At 35.4% G+C, this 20,175-nt stretch overlaps 1 protein-coding gene across 7 annotated transcripts in view; it reads left to right on the plus strand.

The window, feature by feature from the left end:
- XRCC4 (X-ray repair cross complementing 4) overlaps nucleotides 1-20,175 on the plus strand; it is a 433,707-nt gene that overhangs the window by 246,326 nt on the left and 167,206 nt on the right. For all 7 annotated transcript variants that reach the window (XR_008917883.1, XR_008917882.1, XM_007487355.3 and 4 more), the window contains 2 exons: nucleotides 6,400-6,552; nucleotides 8,530-8,636. Coding sequence is in view for 5 of the 7 variants with exons in the window: in XM_007487355.3 (XP_007487417.2) it covers nucleotides 6,400-6,552; nucleotides 8,530-8,636 (260 nt within the window). In the remaining 2 variants the exon portion in view is untranslated. The remainder of the gene's footprint in view (nucleotides 1-6,399; nucleotides 6,553-8,529; nucleotides 8,637-20,175) is intronic.

The raw sequence follows: 20,175 nt of genomic DNA on the forward strand, positions 1-20,175 counted from the left end.
AATACCTCTTCCTAGATTCAAGGAAAAACTGCCTATGTTCATACCCCTTCTTTGAGTTTCAATTCCTTACTTTTCTTGTATAGCCTCTGGATTTTAACGAATAAATAAAATGAGACCATTTCTCTGAGTATAAGTTCCTTTATTAATGGTGGCATGGGATCTATTAGTAATGTTTGGATCAGTCACCCTTAGCTCTGCCTAAAAAGTTCCTGAACAGGAAACTGACAGTCTTCAACACAAGAGTTTCTTCTTTCTGATTGACCTGACAGTATATCATTTGGAACGCCCCTGGAAGTCCTGATTGATGAATATTTTAATGAGGAGGTAGACTTAGAGATCTCAACTCCTCCCCCCTTACTTCATTATAAGGAGGGGAAGGACTACTACTCAGGTGAATGGATCCCTACAGTTTCACTTGGGAAATATGCTGACTGACCCTTCTCCAATATTTTAAAAAGTAGAATGTCAGCTAGTTTATAAAACCCAGCTTCCTCTAGAAATCTTTCCCTAGAAAAATTTAAGTGGTCTCAATCAGGTTTTTAGAGAATGTTTCCTCTATTGTAGATTAAGTAACCCCAAATCTAGATGAGATGTCTTGCAAGGACAAAAGGGCATTTGTTTGCAAAAGCCTTGGGGACTGGATTCTTACTTAAAAATAGAGGCTTCCACCTAGACCTAACAAAAGATGGGTCCCTGCCCAGTTAAATGCCTTGGAACCTGGGAATGAAAGGACTCAGAGATATTGCTAATAAACAATATTATCCAACATTAATGTTCTTAACTTGAGATAACCTTCCTTTTCTATATTTTGCTTGATATACAAATTCATAAAATTGATGCTTATTTATCTAACACCATGGAACAAGCATTTAATGTAAGGTACTTTGCTAGGAACTAGGAGTACAAAGGGAAAATTTAAAAGTCCTTATCCTTATGGAGCTTTAATTCTTTCATAGGATTCATGAACTGTGATCCTGGTTTCCTTCCAATCATGGCCCCATCTGAAACTTACCTGCCATACCTAGAACATTTCTCAGGGTTTGTTGGTCACAACTCAGATGTCCTAGCCAGCCTACCAAGGTCTCTTCTAGTGATGATCTCAGACTATGACCTTTTCTGGTCACCACCCTATTCAGGTCTGTCTCTTGATACCTCAAAATGACCATATCTGATTGAATTCTCTCCATGAAGTCCCTAAAACTTGTTAACTATAAACTCTTCTGGGGGATCTCTTGGTCATAATCACCTAAGACTTGCCAACCATAATTCAATACCCTTCCCAGAAGTAGCTGAGTCCCTACCAGTCTCCCCAAGACTTTCTGATCATAATATGGCCCTCGGCATTCCCAGACATCTCAAATTCATATAAACCTGGGGTTTGCCTGACCCTAACCACCAAGTATAGCTCCCTCAAATCCTAAATCATATGACTTGCAGAATGTCATATGGAAATAAGTGATAAGTCATCTGAAATGATTCCTTTAAAAATTCTCTGAGATAACTGTATTTGAAAATCTCATATTGATAGAAAATGCATATTCAAAAAAATTCAGACTCATCTTAAATATTGTTAATATTTTCTTTTATGGGAAGCCATCACCCCTACTGTCTGACAGAGTCACAGTCTGAGGAAATGGGGGCTGCTTTGCAGCTCCCAGAAAATGATGCCCTCACTGATCCCCCTCTGTTACTTCTCTCACTTTAACTTCTCTCACTAATGGATGATTATTGTTCTCTCTTCAATACAAAAGAAATGATATAAGAGCAAAGACTTATAGAATAAATTTATATCCCACCTTAATCCCTCCAGATTATTATCCTAAAAGATTACATTCACAAATTAAAACCTAAAGATCATTACCCATTACCCCCCTCCTTTCCCTCTTCTCAGAGTTACATTCACTCCCATTACAAGCCAGGGAAGCCGAGAACATCAGTCACCTTCAAGATACACTCCACTGCAGACAGAAACCAGGCAACACTGCCAGGTGCTTTAAAGTAACACAAGAAAAATAGAACTTCTAAATTGAGGAAAATTCCAAATTTGGTCTGTCTCAAGTTACCCTTTATCCATATACTTAGCTACGAAATGTTTTATTATTCATCTCCTAAGAAATTATGATTGATTGTGAAAGTTGACCAAAAGTAACAATGATTTTCCTTAGGTCAGGGAGAACTAACCTCCAAATCACCCTGTTTATGTCATTCATCTATAGCAATAATGTTTCATTGACTATCTCCTTAAGCTGTGAATCTGTTGTTAAGTTCTATGGAAACATATATGTAGAAAATTGATTGAGTGCCAGAAAAGAATGTACTCACTGAACCTATAAAATAAACCAGCCTCTGTGCCATGGCAGAACACTGTGTGACGCCTACTCACATGGGATTGAGCATACAGTGTCTCTCACTCCATTAATCTACTGGACCTTCACACTTAGGTAGAGGATCCTCACCCTCTGAGAGACCCCTGGCTCTGCTCTCAAAGTTCTTAAACTAGTCCCACCTGTCAACATGGAATCTAAGAAGACCCCATGTTTATAGCAGTATAAGGTCTGAAAAACTCACCTTGATCATGCCACATGAGAATTTCTCCCAGAGGGAAGTCCCAACTTCATAAGTTCAGACTAAAAACAAACATTAAAGTATTTTAGGTGGAGCTAGCAAATTTAATCAGGTGTTAAGTACCCTTTTTTGTCCTGGTAGTTTCTCCCTTTGTGTCAAAGTCCTTTTTAAGGTAGCCCAGGGCTTTGGCTGGATCTTTTTCCCTTTTGTGTCCATTGTAAAGCATCAGCCTTTCCCCGGATAATCCTGTCTAGAACCCCTCAGTTCTTGGTATCCATTATAAAGCCAATCAACCATAGTCTTCCATCCTCATTTCCCCAAGAAGTATAAAAATTCCTCAAATTCTATTTTTCTTCATAGTTGTCATCTAGCATGGTGATTTCTCCCAGAGGTCAGTAGCCACAATAGCCGGAGCCTTGGGGGTCTATGTGGAATCCTATAAAATAGTGCAGAACTCCTCTCCTGATTAAAGATGTGGGTTGTTTTTTTTTTTGACTAATAGTTCTGTTTTTTTCCAGTTTAACACACCAAATAAATATAAAGTCATATTTTCTTCTTCATTCACTTAAAATCCTAAATTCTACAGATGTCTTAAAATTCAAATACATATTCATTTTGAATGGATAAAGAGACATTTCCCTAAATATCAATATCTGTACATTCTCCTCCCCCCTTTTCCCTCTGTTTTTTTGGGGGGGATGAATATTATTTATTTATTTTATATATGGGATGAATTTCCTGAAAATGCCAAATCTCAATGAAGAACACTATAAACAGCCAGAAAGCTTTCATGGCACACTAGGAAGTTATAGTTCAGATACCTGTCTATCCTCAGATATTTTTAGATGTGTCACTTAGCCTCTTAGAATTTATCTGGTAAATGCGGATTAGCATCTCTCTATTTTTATCACTGTCTTGGATTATTTTTAACTTGGTATATAAGTTGTGATATTCTTTGGGGTCATATAAGAAGGTCTCTCACAGTGCTCAGGGTCTTTTGGTCTTGACAAAAAATCCAGCTTTATTGTAAGACCAGCCCTCTCTGAATAAACCTATTTCTTTATGGCTTGGGTATCTTATTTATCATGTGTCTACTTGTTAGAAATTACACAACATAGGATGCATATTGACTTTGAAAACCATATATTAACATTATCAATGTTCTGTTGTATTTTTATGTATTTTGTTAAATGTTTTCCAATAGCATTTTATTCTGGTTCAAAATGCACTTGGGAATGTGCCAGCATCATTTGGGCCATCTGTTTGACACTTCTGTTGTGAATATAACAATGAGAACTAGAGAATGATTGTAATACATTATTTCTTTATGCCTTTGTATTGAAACAGTTCAAATTAGAAGAATGATAGATGACAAAAATTATTTTGTATTATAAAATAGTAATTATCAAAACTACCTGGTACCGGCTAAGAAACAGAAAAATAGATCAGTAAAACAGAATAGACATACTAAAAATGTCAAGAAAAGATTAGAGTAATCTTGTGTTTGATAAAAGTAAAGTTTTGAGATAAGAATACATTATTTGTTAAAAATTGTTAGGAAAACGGGAAAGGAATATGATAGAAATTAGGTATTGATGAATATAGCATTTACCTAGAAAAGATCAAAATAGATACACAAAGGATGATATCATAAGCAAATTAGAAGAACAGGTAATATATTATCTATGAGGTTTATGGATAGGAGAAGAATTTTTGAGTAAATAAGTGATAGAAAATATTGTTGGATGTAAAATGGATAATTTTGATTACATTAAATTAAAAAGGTTTTATACAAATGAACTAATGTAGTCAAGATTACAAGGAAAACAGAAAATGATGTGTGTGGGGGTGATGGTGTTTATACACAGGTTCTTTGAGAGAGGCTTCATATAAAATATATAGAAAACTTTATCAAATTTATAAGAACATGAACCATTCTCCAGGTGACAAATGGTCAAAAGATATGAAAAGACAGTTTTTGGAAGAAGAAATCAAAGTTATAGTAACAGAAAAAAAGATCTAAATCATTCATTAGAGAAATATAAATGAAAACAACTCTGAGATATCATCTCACACCTATCATATTGGCTAAAATGATGAAACGGTAAAATTGCAATTGTTGGAAGGATAGGAAAAATGAAGACAGTAATATATTGTTAGTGGAACTGTGAACTAATCCAAACATTTTGGAGAGGAATCTGGAATTACATCCAGAGAGTTATAAAACTGTATATACCCTTTGACTCAACAATACTACTAAGTTGTTTCCCAAAGTGATCAGGAAAAAGGAAAAGAACCTATATGTTCTTTTTTTTAATTTGATTAATCAATTTAGAATATTTTTCCTTGGTTACAAGAATCATGTTCTTTCCCTCCCATCACCCCACCCTCTCCTGTAGCCAATGTGTAATTCCACTGGGTTTTACATGTATCCTTGATCAAAACCTATTTCTATATTGTTGATATTTGCACTAGGGTGATCCTTTAGCGTCTACATCCCCAATCATATCCCCTTTGACCCATGTGATCAAGCAGTTATTTTTCTTCTGTGTTTCTACCCTACAGTTTTTCCTCTGAATGTGGACAGTGTTCTTTCTTGTAAATCCCTCCAAGTTGTTCAGGATCACTGCATTGCCAATAATGGAGAAGTCTATTACATTTGATTGTACCACAATGTATCAGTCTCTGTGTACAATGTTCTCCTGGTTCTGCTCCTCTATCTCTGCATCACTTCCTGGAGGTTTTTCCAGTCTCCATGGAATTCCTCCACTTTATTATTCCTTTGAGCACAATAGTATTCCATCACCAACATATACCACAATTTGTTCAGCCATTCCCCAATTGAAGGGCATCCTCTCATTTTCCAATTTTTGGCCACCACAAAGAGTGCAGCTATGAATATTCTTGTACAAGTCTTTTCCTTATTATCTCTTTGGGGTACAAACCCAGCAGTGCTATGGCTGGATCAAAGGGCAGACAGTCTTTTAGTGCCCTTTGGGCATAGTTCCAAATTGCCCTCCAGAATGGTTGGATCAATTCACAACTCCACCAGCAATGAATTAATGTCCCTACTTTGCCACATCCCCTCCAGCATTCATTATTTTCCATTGCTATCATGTTAGCCAATCTGCTAGGTGTGAGGTGATACCTCAGAGTTGTTTTGATTTGCATCTCTCTGATTATAAGAGATTTAGAACACTTTTTCATGTGCTTATTAATAGTTTTGATTTCTTTAACTGAAAATTGCCTATTCATGTCCCTTGCCCATTTATCAATAGAGGAATGACTTGATTTTTTTAATAATTGATTTAGCTCTTTATAAATTTGAGTAATTAGACCATTTTCAGAGGTTTTTGTTATGAAGATTTTCCCCCCTAATTTGTTGCTAGAACCTATATGTTCTAAAATATTTATAACAACTCACTTTATGGTGGCAAAGAACTAGAAATTGATGAGATGCATTAATACAGGAATGGCTAGACAAGTTGTTGCATATGATTGTAATGAAATACTACTGTACCATGAGAATGATTACAGGTTAATTTAAGAAAAAAACATAGAAAGAGCTACATGAAATTTTAAAGAGCTAAATGGACAAAAACAAGAGAATATTATATACAGCAACAGAAATAGTGTTTGAAGAACTTGTATATGTCCGCCTTTAGAGAAAGAACTACTTTAGAGAAAGTAGAAACAAGCAAGACATAGTTTCATATATATTAATATCTTTTTTTACAAATGATGCCTCCTCTAGAGCATAGAGGGAAGGGAGGGAGATATCTGTGAGCTTTAATGCAACAAATAAAATAAATTAATTATGGTTTTAAATTTTAGTCTTGAAAAGTGTGTGACCGACAAAGAAAATCTGGAGGCAGACCTTCATAAGCGTTTTGTTCTGGTGCTGAATGAGAAGAAAGCAAAGATTAGAAGCTTACATAAATCGTTAATTCAAGCCAAAAAATCAGAAAAGGAGAAACAAGATGAAAGGTATTTGGCATTTATAATTTAATAACCCCTTACTAGATGACTAGATGACATTTATCTTATTCTAATTAACCTTTAAATAATATGGTGTTTGTGGACTTAAATAACCTAAAAGGTATTATACTTTTGGGATTAGGATTTAAGAGGTAGGAATACTCTTCCTGATTGTTATTGACTTCATGACCTTGGATAAGTCATTTGACCTTTCCTTGTCCATCTAAAAGTGACACTGATAAAATGGAGACTACTAATTATTGCCATTTTACATATGGTAGGTATTCCTTGATATTTTTTCTGAAATACCCTAAGACCTTGTTAAGTAATATAACAATTTTTTTCTTATTCTCTCCCCTTCTGTGATATTATCAAATTTTTTTCGAGCAAAAATGAATTTTTCAAACTGAGTTTCTTGTGTTTTGTTTCTGCATATCTCCAAGTTTTAGAATTTTTAGGGTTTCCCCCTTAATTATGAGCTCAGTTTCTTTTTGTATTCTTAGAAATATATTTTCTCCATGTTCGTTTAAATGGAATACCACATAGAAAATCTAACCAATATACTAGAGGCTTTTCTCAAATTCTTTCAATATTTCCTGAATACAGTGTCAATTAAAAATTTCTTTTTTTTAAATCCTTATGAATATCATTATATCTCTTGGGTTCCTTATCTATGATCCCTTACTCATGATAGATTTCCCCCCTTTTTCTAAAAAAAAAGAAAAAAACAAACCCAACAACAACATAATGATAATATCATCAATATTTAGTATCTTTTGTAGATCACAGGGTATTTTGAAAACAGTACTTAAGAAAATACATATGACTTTTTCTTCAGTTAGGGGGCAAATATTTCAAAACCTTTAATAGATATCAAGTTTTGGCACACATTGACATGGTATGATAGTCAATGGAAAATGTATTCAAGAATTATTTATAGAGAATAATGGCCCAATTACATTAACTACTTATTAGCATATGTGTGTATATGCCTATGAAACAGGTTTATGTGTTTATCTAATTAGAGTTTATGTTCCTAGAATCCTTTCTAAAGTCTTTAACATAAAATAAATGCAATAATTTTGTTGTTTTAACTTTTTTAACCTTTACCTTCTGTCTTAGAATTAAGAGAGGTTTGTTTTTTTTTAATTAGTTTCTCCCTTTTTCTATAAAAGAGAAAAAGGAGTAATAAAATTTCTTAGTAAGAGATCCCCTGCTGTTCAGGTTGTCAGTTGGTGACCCTCTGCTGTGCGGTTTGTCAGTTAGTGACAGAAGGGTGTGGCCAAGTGTGGTTAGTTAGTTTCAGGCAGGGAAAAGGGTTTTTTGTCTCTGGTTATCCTGGGGAGAGGGTGTGTTGCTAACATTCTCTCTGATTGGAGCCACAGCAACTAAATTAAGGCCTAAATAGCTCTATTGATTATTAATATCTTGGGTAGATAGGTAGATAGATAGTGGGTATTTTATTAAATATTACAGAATAAGAGAGTAGGCAAGGGCTTCTGCCTAGCAGAAGATACTGTCCTCTGAGGCAGATAGATTTAGGGTTTTTTAGAGAAATTTTAGTCGAAATTGGGATCTTAGGTATAGTTACAAGCTATTGTAAGATTACTTTTACTTTCCTCCTTCCTATTTCCTATCCCTATGTCCTAATAATAAATTAAGTGTGTTGCATTTAATAAACTGGTATACTGGCTTTTGATCAAATTCCTATCCCCCTCCCCCCCCAATTTCACCCTTCACAGAATCAATACTGTATATTGATTCTAAGGCAGAAGAGTCAGAAGAGTGGTAAGGTGCTAAGCAATGGGAGTTAACTGATTTGCCCCAGGATCACACAGCTAAGAAGTGTTTGAGGCCAGATTTGAAATCAGGACCTCCTATCTCTAGGCCTGCCTCTCAATACACTGAGCCACCCAGTTTCCCCTGTTTGAAAATTTTGGCCAGGTATGATTTAATGATTTTTAATGCCCCTTTCTTTCTCACTAGGGAATCTGTAGACAATGCCCAAAGCCTTAACAAAAGAGAGTCAGTCCATGATGAAAGCAGTGATGAGGAAAGTGAAAATCTAACTGTTCCTATTGAAGTGACTTCTGGTAAGAACAAAATATATTTGCTTTTTTTTTTGTATTTATTAATATGGTGGCATCTTCTAATGAATTGTAGATAGTCTGTAGTATAGTGAAAGAGAGCTAACCTTAAGGCCCAGAAAACCTAGGTTAAAGTGCTTTCTCTGAGAAATACTATGCAACCTTGGGCAATAACTAACCTTTCAGGATCCTAAACAGCTCTCCAAGACTCCAAGTTATAGAGAACATGCTGATCTACTTGTTAGAGGGAATTTGCTCCCAGGGTGTATACTAATAAAATCATAAGCCCAGGCCCTATCTCTATTAGAATATCTATCATAAAAAATCAAGTATTTTGCTACTTGAAAATAAGTATATACGTTAGAATTAGAACTTAAGTATTTGTGAGCAAAAACCTACCCCTTCTTAACCTCTTAAAAATTACCTGTAAAAGAAATCAACCTACCAATGGAATAAAAGAAACAAATTTGAGCACATGTAAGCATATTATTGGTCACACAAAAGACATATATGGTAGCTCACCATGTTCTATTGGAAAGAACTGTAGATAGTTTCAAAGAACCTGAGCTGGAGTCACCTGAAACTGCTACTTAACATCCATGAACCCTCAAGTAAGTTCCTTAATATCACTACATTAGGTCTCATTTCTTCATATGAATGGATTCATTGTGTGCTATAGTTATTGCTGAAGTACCTAGTATTTTGGAGACTTGAGACCATCATGAGCTATGGACATGATAAAACTCTTTAAATACATCACAGAACCTGATGATACAGAACTGAATTTATAAAAGATATTAAATTAATACTTGTTTTTTTAAGCTATCATTTTTATTTTATATTTTTTAATTAATTTATTTAATCAGTTTAGAACGTTATTCTGTGGTTACAAGAATCACATTATTTCCCTCCCTCCTCTTTGATTTTTAGGATCTCTAATTTAGTTTTCATCTGAGGAATTTTAATTTGTTCACTTTCTAGTTTTTTAATTTGCATGCCCAATTCATTGACCTCTGCCCTTTCTAATTTGTTAATATATGAACTCAAGGATATGAATTTCCCCCTGATTACTGCTTTGACTGCATCCCATAGATTTTGAAAGGATATCTCATCATTGTCATTTGCTTATTGTTTCTATGATTTGTTCTTTAACTAACCGATTTTGGAGAATCATATTGTTTAGTTTCCAATTAATTTTTTATTTGCCTATCCATGTATCATTACTAATTATTATTTTCTTTGCATTGTGATATGAGAAGATTGCATTTATTATTTCTGCCCTTTTGCACTTGTTTGCAATGTTTTTATGCCCTAATACATGGTCAATTTTTGTGAATGTACCATGTGCTGCTCAAAAGGTATATTCCTTTTTGCCCCTATTTATTTTTCTCCACATATCTACTAACTAATTTTTCTAAGATTTCATTCACTTCTCTTACCTCTTTCTTATTTATTTTTTGGTTTGATTCATCTAGTTCGGATAGAAAAAGGTTCAGGTCTCCCACTAGTATAGTTTTTCTATCTATTGCATCCTTGAGCTCCACTAGTTTCTCCTTTAGAAATTTGGATGCTATTCCATTTGGTGCATACATGTTGAGTACTGATATTTCCTCATTATCCATACTACCTTTTATCAGGATATAATTACTTTCCCTATCTCTTTTAACTGGATCTATTTTTACTTTGACTTTGTCAGATATTATGATTGCAACTCCTGCCTTCTTTTGATCAGTTTATGCCCAATAGATTTAGCTCCATCCTCTTACTTTCACCCTATGCATGTCTACCTTCCTCATGTGTGTTTCTTGTACACAGCATATGGTAGGGTTTTGGATTCTGGTCCACTCTGCTCTTCACTTGCTTTTTATAAGTGAGTTCATTCCATTCACATTCAGAGTTATGATTAGCAGCTGTGCATTTACCAGCATTTTGATTTCTACTCCTAGTCTTGTCTTTTCTTCTTTCACTATTTCCTTCTACATGAATGTTTTGTTTTTAAACAGTCCCCATAATTCCCATTCTTATTTTATTTCCCTTTCTACCCCCCTCCCTTCTTATTCCCCCCTTATTTTCTTTGCAATCTTTTTAAACTAGCACCTACCCTCTCCCTCCTTTGTATTGCTTCCCTCCCCACCAATTCATTTGTTACCCTTCTACTTTCCTATAGGGCATAAATCAATTCTTTACCCCAATGTATTTGATTATTCTTCCCTCTTTGAGTCAATTTCAATGCACGTAAGAGTTGAGTATTATCTATCTCCAACCTTTTTATCCTTCCAGTGTATTGATGTTTCCTCCCGCCATGTGTTATATAAATTTACCCCATTTTGTTTCTTTTCCCATTTCTTTTAGTGTTAACCTCTTTTTTAGCTCTAGTTGTATGTATATACATATATACATATATATACACACACATTTATGCATACATATATCTATAAACATATTTATGTCTTTGCATTTCATCCTATACAGTTTGTCACTGTTCCCTCTAAGTTTACTTCTTCTACCTGCCCAGGTGACAATAACAATTTTTAAGAGTTACCAATGACCTCTTTTCTTATAGGGATACATATTGTTTTAACTTACTGGATCTCTTAAAAAATAGTTTGGGGTGTTTTTTTCCTCTCTTTTTTAATTACTTTTTGATGATTCTCTTGAGTTCTGTGATTAGGCATCAAATTGTCTGTTCAGGTCTGGTCTTTTCTTTACAAATGCTTGTAATTCTTCTATTTTGTTAAATGACCATTCTTTCCCCTGTAAGAATATAGTTAGTTTTGCTGGGTAGTTGATTCTTGGTTGTAGATCAAGTTCCCTTACTTTCCAGAATATCATATTCCATGCTTTTTGGTCCTTCCATGTAGATGCACCCAAATCCTATGTTATCCTCACTGTGGTTCCATGGTATCTGAATATCTTCTTCTTAGCAGCTTATAGTATTTTTTCCTTGGTCTGATAGTTCTTGAATTTGGCTATCACATTCCTGGGTGTTGTCAGTTGGGGATTAAGTACAGGAGGTGATCTGCGGATTCTTTCAATCTCCACTTTTCCCTCTTTTTCTAGAACGTCGAGGCAGTTTTCTTGGATAATTTCCTGTAGTATGATGTCCAGGATTTTTCTTTTGTGATGGTCTTCTGGTAGACGAATGATTCTTAATTGTCTCTCCTGGAACGATTTTCTAAATCTTTTGTTTTGAGGGGGCAGCTGGGTGGCTCAGTGGATGAGAGCCAGGCCTAGAGACGGGAGGTCCTAGGTTCAAATCTGGCCTCACACACTTCCCAGCTGTGTGACCCTGGGCAAGTCACTTAACCCCCATTGCCTATCCCTTACCACTCATCTGCCTTGGAGCCAATACACAATATTGACTTCAAGATTGAAGGTAAGGGTTTTTAAAAAAAATCTTTTGTTTTGAGACTGAGGTGCTTCATATTTTCCTGAATTTTTTTCATTCTTTTGATTTTGTTTTATAGTGTTCTGCTGTCTTATGAAGTCACTTGATTCTAGTTGTTGTATTCTGGTTCTTAAAGACTGGATTTCATCCCTGGCTTTTTGGTTATCCTTCTCCTTCTTGTCTGATTGTCTTTGGAAGTCATCTTTCATCCTCTTTGCCTCATCTTTCATTTCCTTTGCCTCATCTTTCATCTTCTTTGCCTAATCTTTTATCTCCTTTGCCTCATTTTCAAGCTGGTTGATTTTGGCTTTCAAGACACTATTTTCTTGTTTAAATTCAAGTGTCTCTTTTTCCAGATGACTTATCTTAGTTTTTAAATTCTTTTCTCAGTTGTCTTTAGCCTCTCTTAATTGTGTTTTGAATTGTATTTTGAGTTCTTCCAGAACCTGTATCCAATTTGCTGGTGTTCCCTCATCCTTCTCTGTTGTTTTCTCTTTGTTCATTGCCTGTATAGAAGCTGTAGATTGTAATTTCTTTTTTCTTTTTCCATTGTTTGCTCATATTTACCCCTTCTTTACTCCCTGCAGTTGCCTGAGCTCTTTCTCCTCTCATTTTTTGTGTTTTGGGGCTTTTCTTTCTGCCTTCATCCTTGGAGTTTTGTCAGTTAATCTCTCAATTCAGTCTGTGGGGAAGGGGTATTGGAGCTTGAGCTTCCCTGCCCTCTGGAGGCTTTGATGGGATTAAGTCCAGCTGGGTTGCTGGATGTGCCCTGAAGCCAAAACCTCAAGAAGGAGGGGGGGCAATATGGAGTGTCTCTGTTGCTGCAACTGCTGCCCTCTCTGTGCTCTGTGTTTCTTCTCTATCTTCTTCCTCACTGCCTGTGTTGGACGCTCTGAATCTGGCACAGCTTTTCTCGCAAGGTACTCCCTCCAGCACCTTTGCCCACCCAGAGTTTCCAGCTGCTTCTGGAGGCTTAGCATTCTAGATGGGGGAGGGGTCCTGGGACCTTCCTTCTTCTTTCCCCTTAAACCGGAGTGTTCTTGAATTCTGCCTTTGGGTGGTGTACCTTTTAAGTTGAGTCCAGCAGGAGGGTTCCTTGACTCTGTCTTGTTTTTAGGTTTGATTTTCAGTCCCCTAGGAGCATCTAGTTTGTAATCAGTAAGGAAGGGTTTTCAGAGGTCTTAACATTTGCTGCCTCTACGCCACCATCTTGCCTCAGCCTCTTAATACTTGATTAACTGGCTTCAAAGCTAAGATGAAGCATTGAACATTCAGAGAGTTATATTAGATTCTGCACAAAACTTGCCAATTTTCCCCAAATCCTACACTTAAGAAATAAAATTACTTTGCTTTTTATGGTATAGGTTATGCATAGTTTACACTGGTACCTCATTTATATGTGAAATAAATCCTTTTGTGATCAAATGTAATAAAAATAAAACTTCCAAAATAAAAACAATTCGTGCCCCTTCCCATTATACCTTCAGAATGCTGGTTAAATGCAATGCCTGGCTTTCATTCATTCTTTAGAGCATCACACCTATTTCTAAAGTCAATGGAAATTTTTCTTGAAGAGGAAATACACAGCTATATCTGGGGGCAATAGAATTAAGTTCTTTCATTGATATAAACAATTTATAAAAAAGTAACTCTTATAAAACTCTACTATTTTAAATTTCACAAAACTTTTAAGAGTTTTCATCAGTGTTTAGTTTAAGTATTATTGTGTTCTATTTTTTTACCTCAAATCTCTTTGAAGAGATCAATTTATTCCATGGTTCCCTTATTCTAACATCTTTACATTTAACTTATTGAAATGCTGTTCTGCAAGAACTTTTTGATGTAAAAGAATTAGGAGCATTTTTATGAACTGTTTAACTATCCCTTTCCTTCTGGTTTTCATATAAAAAATTAGGAAACTGAAGTTTGCCAAGAAAAAATGAAATACAGTTCCGAAATACTTGAACTTGGTTTAAAAAATAGATTCTAAAAAATCTGAGTAGGAAATGTATATTTTCAAATACAAAGTCTCTCAACTTGCCAAAAAAGATATGAAGTTTTTATTTGTATTGAGCAGGCAGAATTTATCTTTAGATGATTAGCAAATATTTGAATTTATTGTGCAGTCTGTAGGTTGCTTTCAGCATTTTTCCCCCACCACAATGAAGTGTAGAGGAAAGAATTGAGGAGAGAAATGGATAGAAGAGGATAGAACAAAAAGACATTAAAAGGGAAGGGAAAGAAGGTGAGAAAAATGACAGGAGGGGAGAGAGAACTTAATGTATTCATTTTATCTTTGTGTAAATCATTCTGCAAATTAGACTTGTGCAACATAATAATAATGCTTATTATGTAAAGTGCTTTAGATTAATTATTAAAATCCCCAAATATCCTTCTGAGTTAATATGTGCTATTATCCCTTTCTTGGATAATGAAAGGGGTTAAGTGATTTGCCCAGGGTCACTTAATGAATCTGGAGCTCCCATTCAAGAAAACCTTTCATTTACTTTTTATCTGTGGATTCTGAAGAAAGGGTAAAGCAATTTGCAATAAATTGCTAGGCAACCTCTTTATGAACAGATTTTTTAAAATTCTTTTATCTTTTGATAATGATAAGATTGTCATATAGTAAAATCAGAAATTAATAATAATTTAAGAATTATTTGCTAAGCCAAAGAAATGAAAGTATTATTACTTCCCCTTCCATTCTCTGTGATCAGCCTAGTTGTCTTCACTCTGTTCCTCATTCATGACACTCTCTTCCTGCCTTTGCAGTGGATGCCGTGGCTTAGACCCCCTCAGACTTCTCATGCCCTTCCTATCAAAGTTCCATTCTTTTAACTACTTTTTATTTCTTTGACTTTATCCTTTTATATTTATTTTCTATATGCTTGTATTTGTGTTCATTGTCTCTCCTCTCTTAAAATGTAAGCTCCTTGGGAATAGGGATTTTTTCTTTCATTGTATTTGTATCCCTAGCATCTGGTAATAGTGGTTAATAAATAATTGATTAATCGATTGGCATAAGAACTGAACAATTTAACCTCCAAACATTTTTATAGAGTAAATTGGAAACATTACACCTAAGTAGAACATAGGTTTAAGTAATTAATCTGAATAAAAGACAAAGGGGATGCATTTTATTAAGAACTATTTGCATTGGGGACCAATGAACAAGGATTGCAAACTACTAAACAACCAAGATCTATTTGATTTCACTTCCTTTGTGCACACCCAAGCTCTATGGCTAGATGATCTTTGCCCCAACTTTAGAAGTGTCCCAAGTGAAATGGAAGCAGATTAAAATATAATAAAATAATAATCTTCTTAACAAAATAATTAAAAGTGCAATACAAAATTGATGTTAATTTGTGGTTTTCTATGACAACAAGCAGCCTTCCCATTTCCACTTGAGTTTGACACAAGTACCTCTACCACCCTACCTCACTCTCTGATTAGGGTTATAAAATTTTTTCCCTCTGGAATGAAAGATAACAGTTTTCTATTTTAAAGTGCTACTTATGCAAAATTATGCTGAGTAGCATAACTTTAAGTTGTGGTATAAAAGCTTCTAAAAGTGGACGTCTCCCAGATGCTGAACCTGGAAAGTGCCAATAACCTCACCTGGTGATGACTACATTTTTATTTTTCTTGAAGCAAGTGCTGTAAGCCTCAATAGCTTGCCATTCCAGAATGGCAGAGGGGAAATAAGTGCTTATTAAATGTCCTTTTCACACTGGGAGTACTTGAAAGCCTTTGAGTCCCCTGAAGCTTTCACTGTATTCTAATTCAGACAAGTTCTTGAAGGCCATACTTATTCTGGGGAGTCTCTGCACACAAGGAAGACTTTACCTTCTGAAATGACAAGGATCAGTTGCAGTCCCTCCATTAATTGTGTTAAGGCAGTTCTTAATTTAGGCAAAAATCTCACTTGCTGCACCATTAAAACTCCTGTAGGGATTGGCACTATTAAGATATGGAATCTCTGAATTGGAAGGGCTGTGTCTAGCTACACAAGAATTCTTTCTACAACACACTTAGTAAATAATTATCCAGGCTTAATTGGAAAACCTGCTGGGAAGGGGAACTTGCAGCCTCTCTAGGTGACCTGTACTACTTCTGGATAACATAATTATTGATCAAATTTTCCTTACATCAAATCTGTATCTCACATATAGATTGCATGTTTTGTGCAATCATATAATTTGTGCTTCTGCCTCTAGGCAGCCAAGTGGTGCAGTAGATAGTATTTGAGACTTCAAGTGAAGAACTGTATCCTCTTTAGAATCCTCTTTCACAAACTTAACTAGATGAGCGACCCTGCCTGGACAAGTCTTAAATTCTCCATGTCTTCATTTCCTCATCTCCAAAATGTAGATGGTAATAATAGCACCTACCTTGCAGGATTGTTTTGAGATTCAACTGAGTTAACATATATAAAATGTTTTGCAAACCCTAAAATTCTCTATAAATGTGAGAAGCTATTGCAATTGCTATTATTACAATTGCTACTGTTTCTGTATTAGCTAAGCACTTGTTCATGCTAATGTGCCTCCAGAATTCATTTTGGCTTTTCTGAGGCATAGACACAAGGATAAGTATATCTAACAGTCTACATTTATTTTCTTAATATTAATAAAAAAAGATTTTTTCTAACCAGCTTTTGGCTCTCTCTATAATGTCCATATGTGTCTGATAGCAGCTGAAAAGTAGTTAGTGTTTCTGCATGCCTGTGATGAAACACAGCCTGCTATATTATTCTTGAGTTATTTTAGAAAGTGTGACTATTGAAACCCCATTGTCTGAATATAGATAATGATAATATTGGAGAAATGTCTTTTTTTCTCTCTGATATGCCATCTAAAAAGGTGCTCATTGATGATCAAGAAAACCATTTCTTAATCTTAAAACAACTAAAATATGCCACTTTGGACAAAATATAATTTATTTTACATCAAATTTTTGATAGGTTATCACTTGAAAGTTCATCCTTGATTAATTACCCACAAATAGTTGTCACAGGTGACATTCTTTACAACTATAGACACTAATCAATGTCTTGAGAAATTTATCCATATAAATTGTTAGCTTTGGAAAAAACAGAAAACAATTATGGGCAAACATTTTTTTTACTACCTTTACTAGGAGAACAATGCTTCATCATAAACTTAGGCAACCACTTTAAACTGCTTTAATGGTCTTTTTTCTTTGTCAGGTTGAAGGGCTACCAATTATGTAGGCTCACAGTAAAGTTGGTAAATTTCCTGTAAGAAATTGTGATAAGTTCTATGTGATGATAGTAATGCTTGAGAGCATTTTATAGATTACCTATCCCCATCTAAAATCTATTTTGTGCTTTCTTCTTTGTGTATATTTGTTTCTCTTCTGATAGTTTAAATTTCTTTTTAAAACAGGATCTGTTTGTGTTTGATTTTGAATCTCTAGCACCTAGCACAATGCCTTGTTAAGAGGAGTAAAGCTGATGACTTTGTTCAACTATGTCTCACTTAAATCCAATTCAAGTTCAAAAGTTGAAAACATCAACCTGTGATATCATTGTTGTTCTTAGAAAACAAAGGACAAACAACAATAAATTATAATTCTAGGTTTTGCTGGAAATACAAAAATGAACAACATGTAATCAGTGCCCTTAAGGAATTTGTGGTAAATTATGAAAAATAAGTCATATATAAAATGGAAAGGGCACACGAACTTAAGTTACAAAGCTTGAGTTCCAATATGGCCTATGTCACTACTTATGTGAGATAGGTCAAGTTGCTTAACCTTTGTCAGTTTTATCTATAAAATCAGAAGATTTAACTAGATAACTTTCATGGTACCTTCCAGGCAGCCTAGATCTGTGATTCTACAAACTCAAAACTAGCCTATAGAATAGAATGTAATAAATATGCTAGCACATCTATTTGAGAGAATTAAATTATTCCTATTTTGTCTCATTCTCCATCAAAAATCAACTTCCTTAACATAAAATGTTGAAACTATTAGGATTAAAAGAGAATTGGAGAACCGGACTGGCAAAAAAGTGTTAAGCCTAAGATTAGGGTTGTTGATTAAATATATTATATTAGTGGTTGCCAGGGATTTAAATTCAATCCCAATGAAATACTTAAGTCAGTTTAGGAAGAAATTAAGAAAAAGAAGAGGGTAAGGGTAGGAGATTTTTCTCTGGCCTGGAGTAAATCAAAGGGAGTTCAGAGGTCTCAGTCAAGGGGCCTTCTCAGAAGATTATATCTAGCTCGGCTTCCAGCCATGAGGCCTCCTCTGAAATGAGGGGCCTCCTCGGAGAATAATGCTTTTCAGGATGTCAAGGAAAGGAGGAATCAGCCTTACCACTCACCAAGGTCCCTCGGGGAAGATACCTCATCTAAACCATGCTATAGAGCCAAATTCTGCAAGCATGCCAAAATGCCTCCCAGAGCTCCCAAAGCCTCCCAGAGCTCCCAAGGCCACTGAGCGAGCGATCACAAGAAGTAACGTGAAATATATAGGCAGTTCTTTACGTCACTTCCTGCGTCTCACATATACCAATGGTAGCTTAAGCTTGGCTTAGGAAAGTCCAGGGTATCAGTCAGTTGTTTCTTATTTGTCACTTACTAGCGCATGTTGGTCATAAGCCATCCTCCTCTACAGTTAATCCTTAAGTGGGGGTGTATACATTCCTAGTTGCTAAAATTCTAAAGACTAAGCAGGGTTGGGGGCAGCTGGGTTGCTCAGTGGATTGAGAACCAGGCCTAGGGACAGGAGGTCCTAGGTTCAAATCTGGCCTCAGACACTTCCTAGCTGTGTGACCCCGGGCAAGTCACTTCACCCCCATTGCCTAGCCCTTACCACTCTTCTGCCTTGGAGCCAATACACAGTATTGACTCCAAGACTCCAAGGAAGGTAAGGGTTTAAAAAAAAAATACTAAGCAGGGTGGAGTAAATCTAAAATTCACAAAAAATAGCAAAGGGACAGCTAGGTGGCTCAATGGATAGAGAGCCAGACCTGGACATGGGAGGTCCTAGATTCAAATCTGGCCTGATACTTGCAAGCTATATGAACCCAGGCAAGCCACTTAACCCTCATTGTCCAAATTGCTCTTCTGCCTTGAAACTGATATTAAGTATCAAGTCTAAAACAGAAGGTAGGATATTTTTTTAAAAAGATAGCAAATTAATCCAAATAAATTCAGATCTCCAGGTCCAAATGAATGGCATTCCATGGTACTAAAAGAACTTGAAAGCTTGATCATATAGCTTCTGGGTATCATATCAGAAAAATCATGGGAAAAGAATACAAAGATTTTTTTTTTTAATCTGGAGGGAGGAAAGCATTCATGAAATAGTAGACCAGGTTACTGGTTGTAAATTAGATGATAACTAGCAAAATATAGTCAAAGATTTATCGTGTGAAAAAGGAATTGTACTTTCTGTAGCCTGGGAGGGCAGACCAGGGACCAGTGGGGGAAGTTAGAAGTGGGTAGATTATTTATCTTAGAATCATGTAGAACTTTCCCACAATGAGAACTATCCACCAATTGAATAAGCTGCCTAATAAATGTCCCAGCTTTTGGCAAAGTTGAGTAGCTAGAAATGGAATCGGGAAGACCCGAGTTAAAATACCTCTTCAAATAGTAGTTGTGTGACTGTGAGCAAAACATTTACTTTCTATTTGTTTCTGTTTCTTTAACCATAAAATGCAGATAATAAAAGCACTTATCTCCCACCCTTGTTGTGAGGAGCAAATGAGATAATATTCATAAAGCATGTGGCAAACTACCTGGCACATAGTAGATGCTATTTAAATACATTTCCCCCTTCACGTCTCCACTCCTTCTCTCTCTTTATAAGGTAGAGTATTCCATCCAAAAGTAATTTTTGACAGGTTGGTTAGACAATTTAGGCTTCTATGTCATGGAATTGATTCCTCTACTGGGCAAATGGTTGGTAAGGGGCCTCTAGTGTTCTTTTTATCAATAAGATTCTCTGTTTCTCCAAAACAACTATAGAGCACTGTAGCCTTTTTTTTCCATTAGGCTTATTCATTATAAAAAACTCCAAAGTTTTTGAGATTCAGGAAAGAATAAGTGACAATGACTTTGTCATGGTATGGCATCCAAGAGATTATAAACTACTTTGCTTATTCAGTGTGACCCA

The sequence above is a fragment of the Monodelphis domestica genome, chromosome 3, assembly GCF_027887165.1.
Source record: "Monodelphis domestica isolate mMonDom1 chromosome 3, mMonDom1.pri, whole genome shotgun sequence".
Taxonomy (NCBI): Eukaryota; Metazoa; Chordata; class Mammalia; order Didelphimorphia; family Didelphidae; genus Monodelphis; species Monodelphis domestica.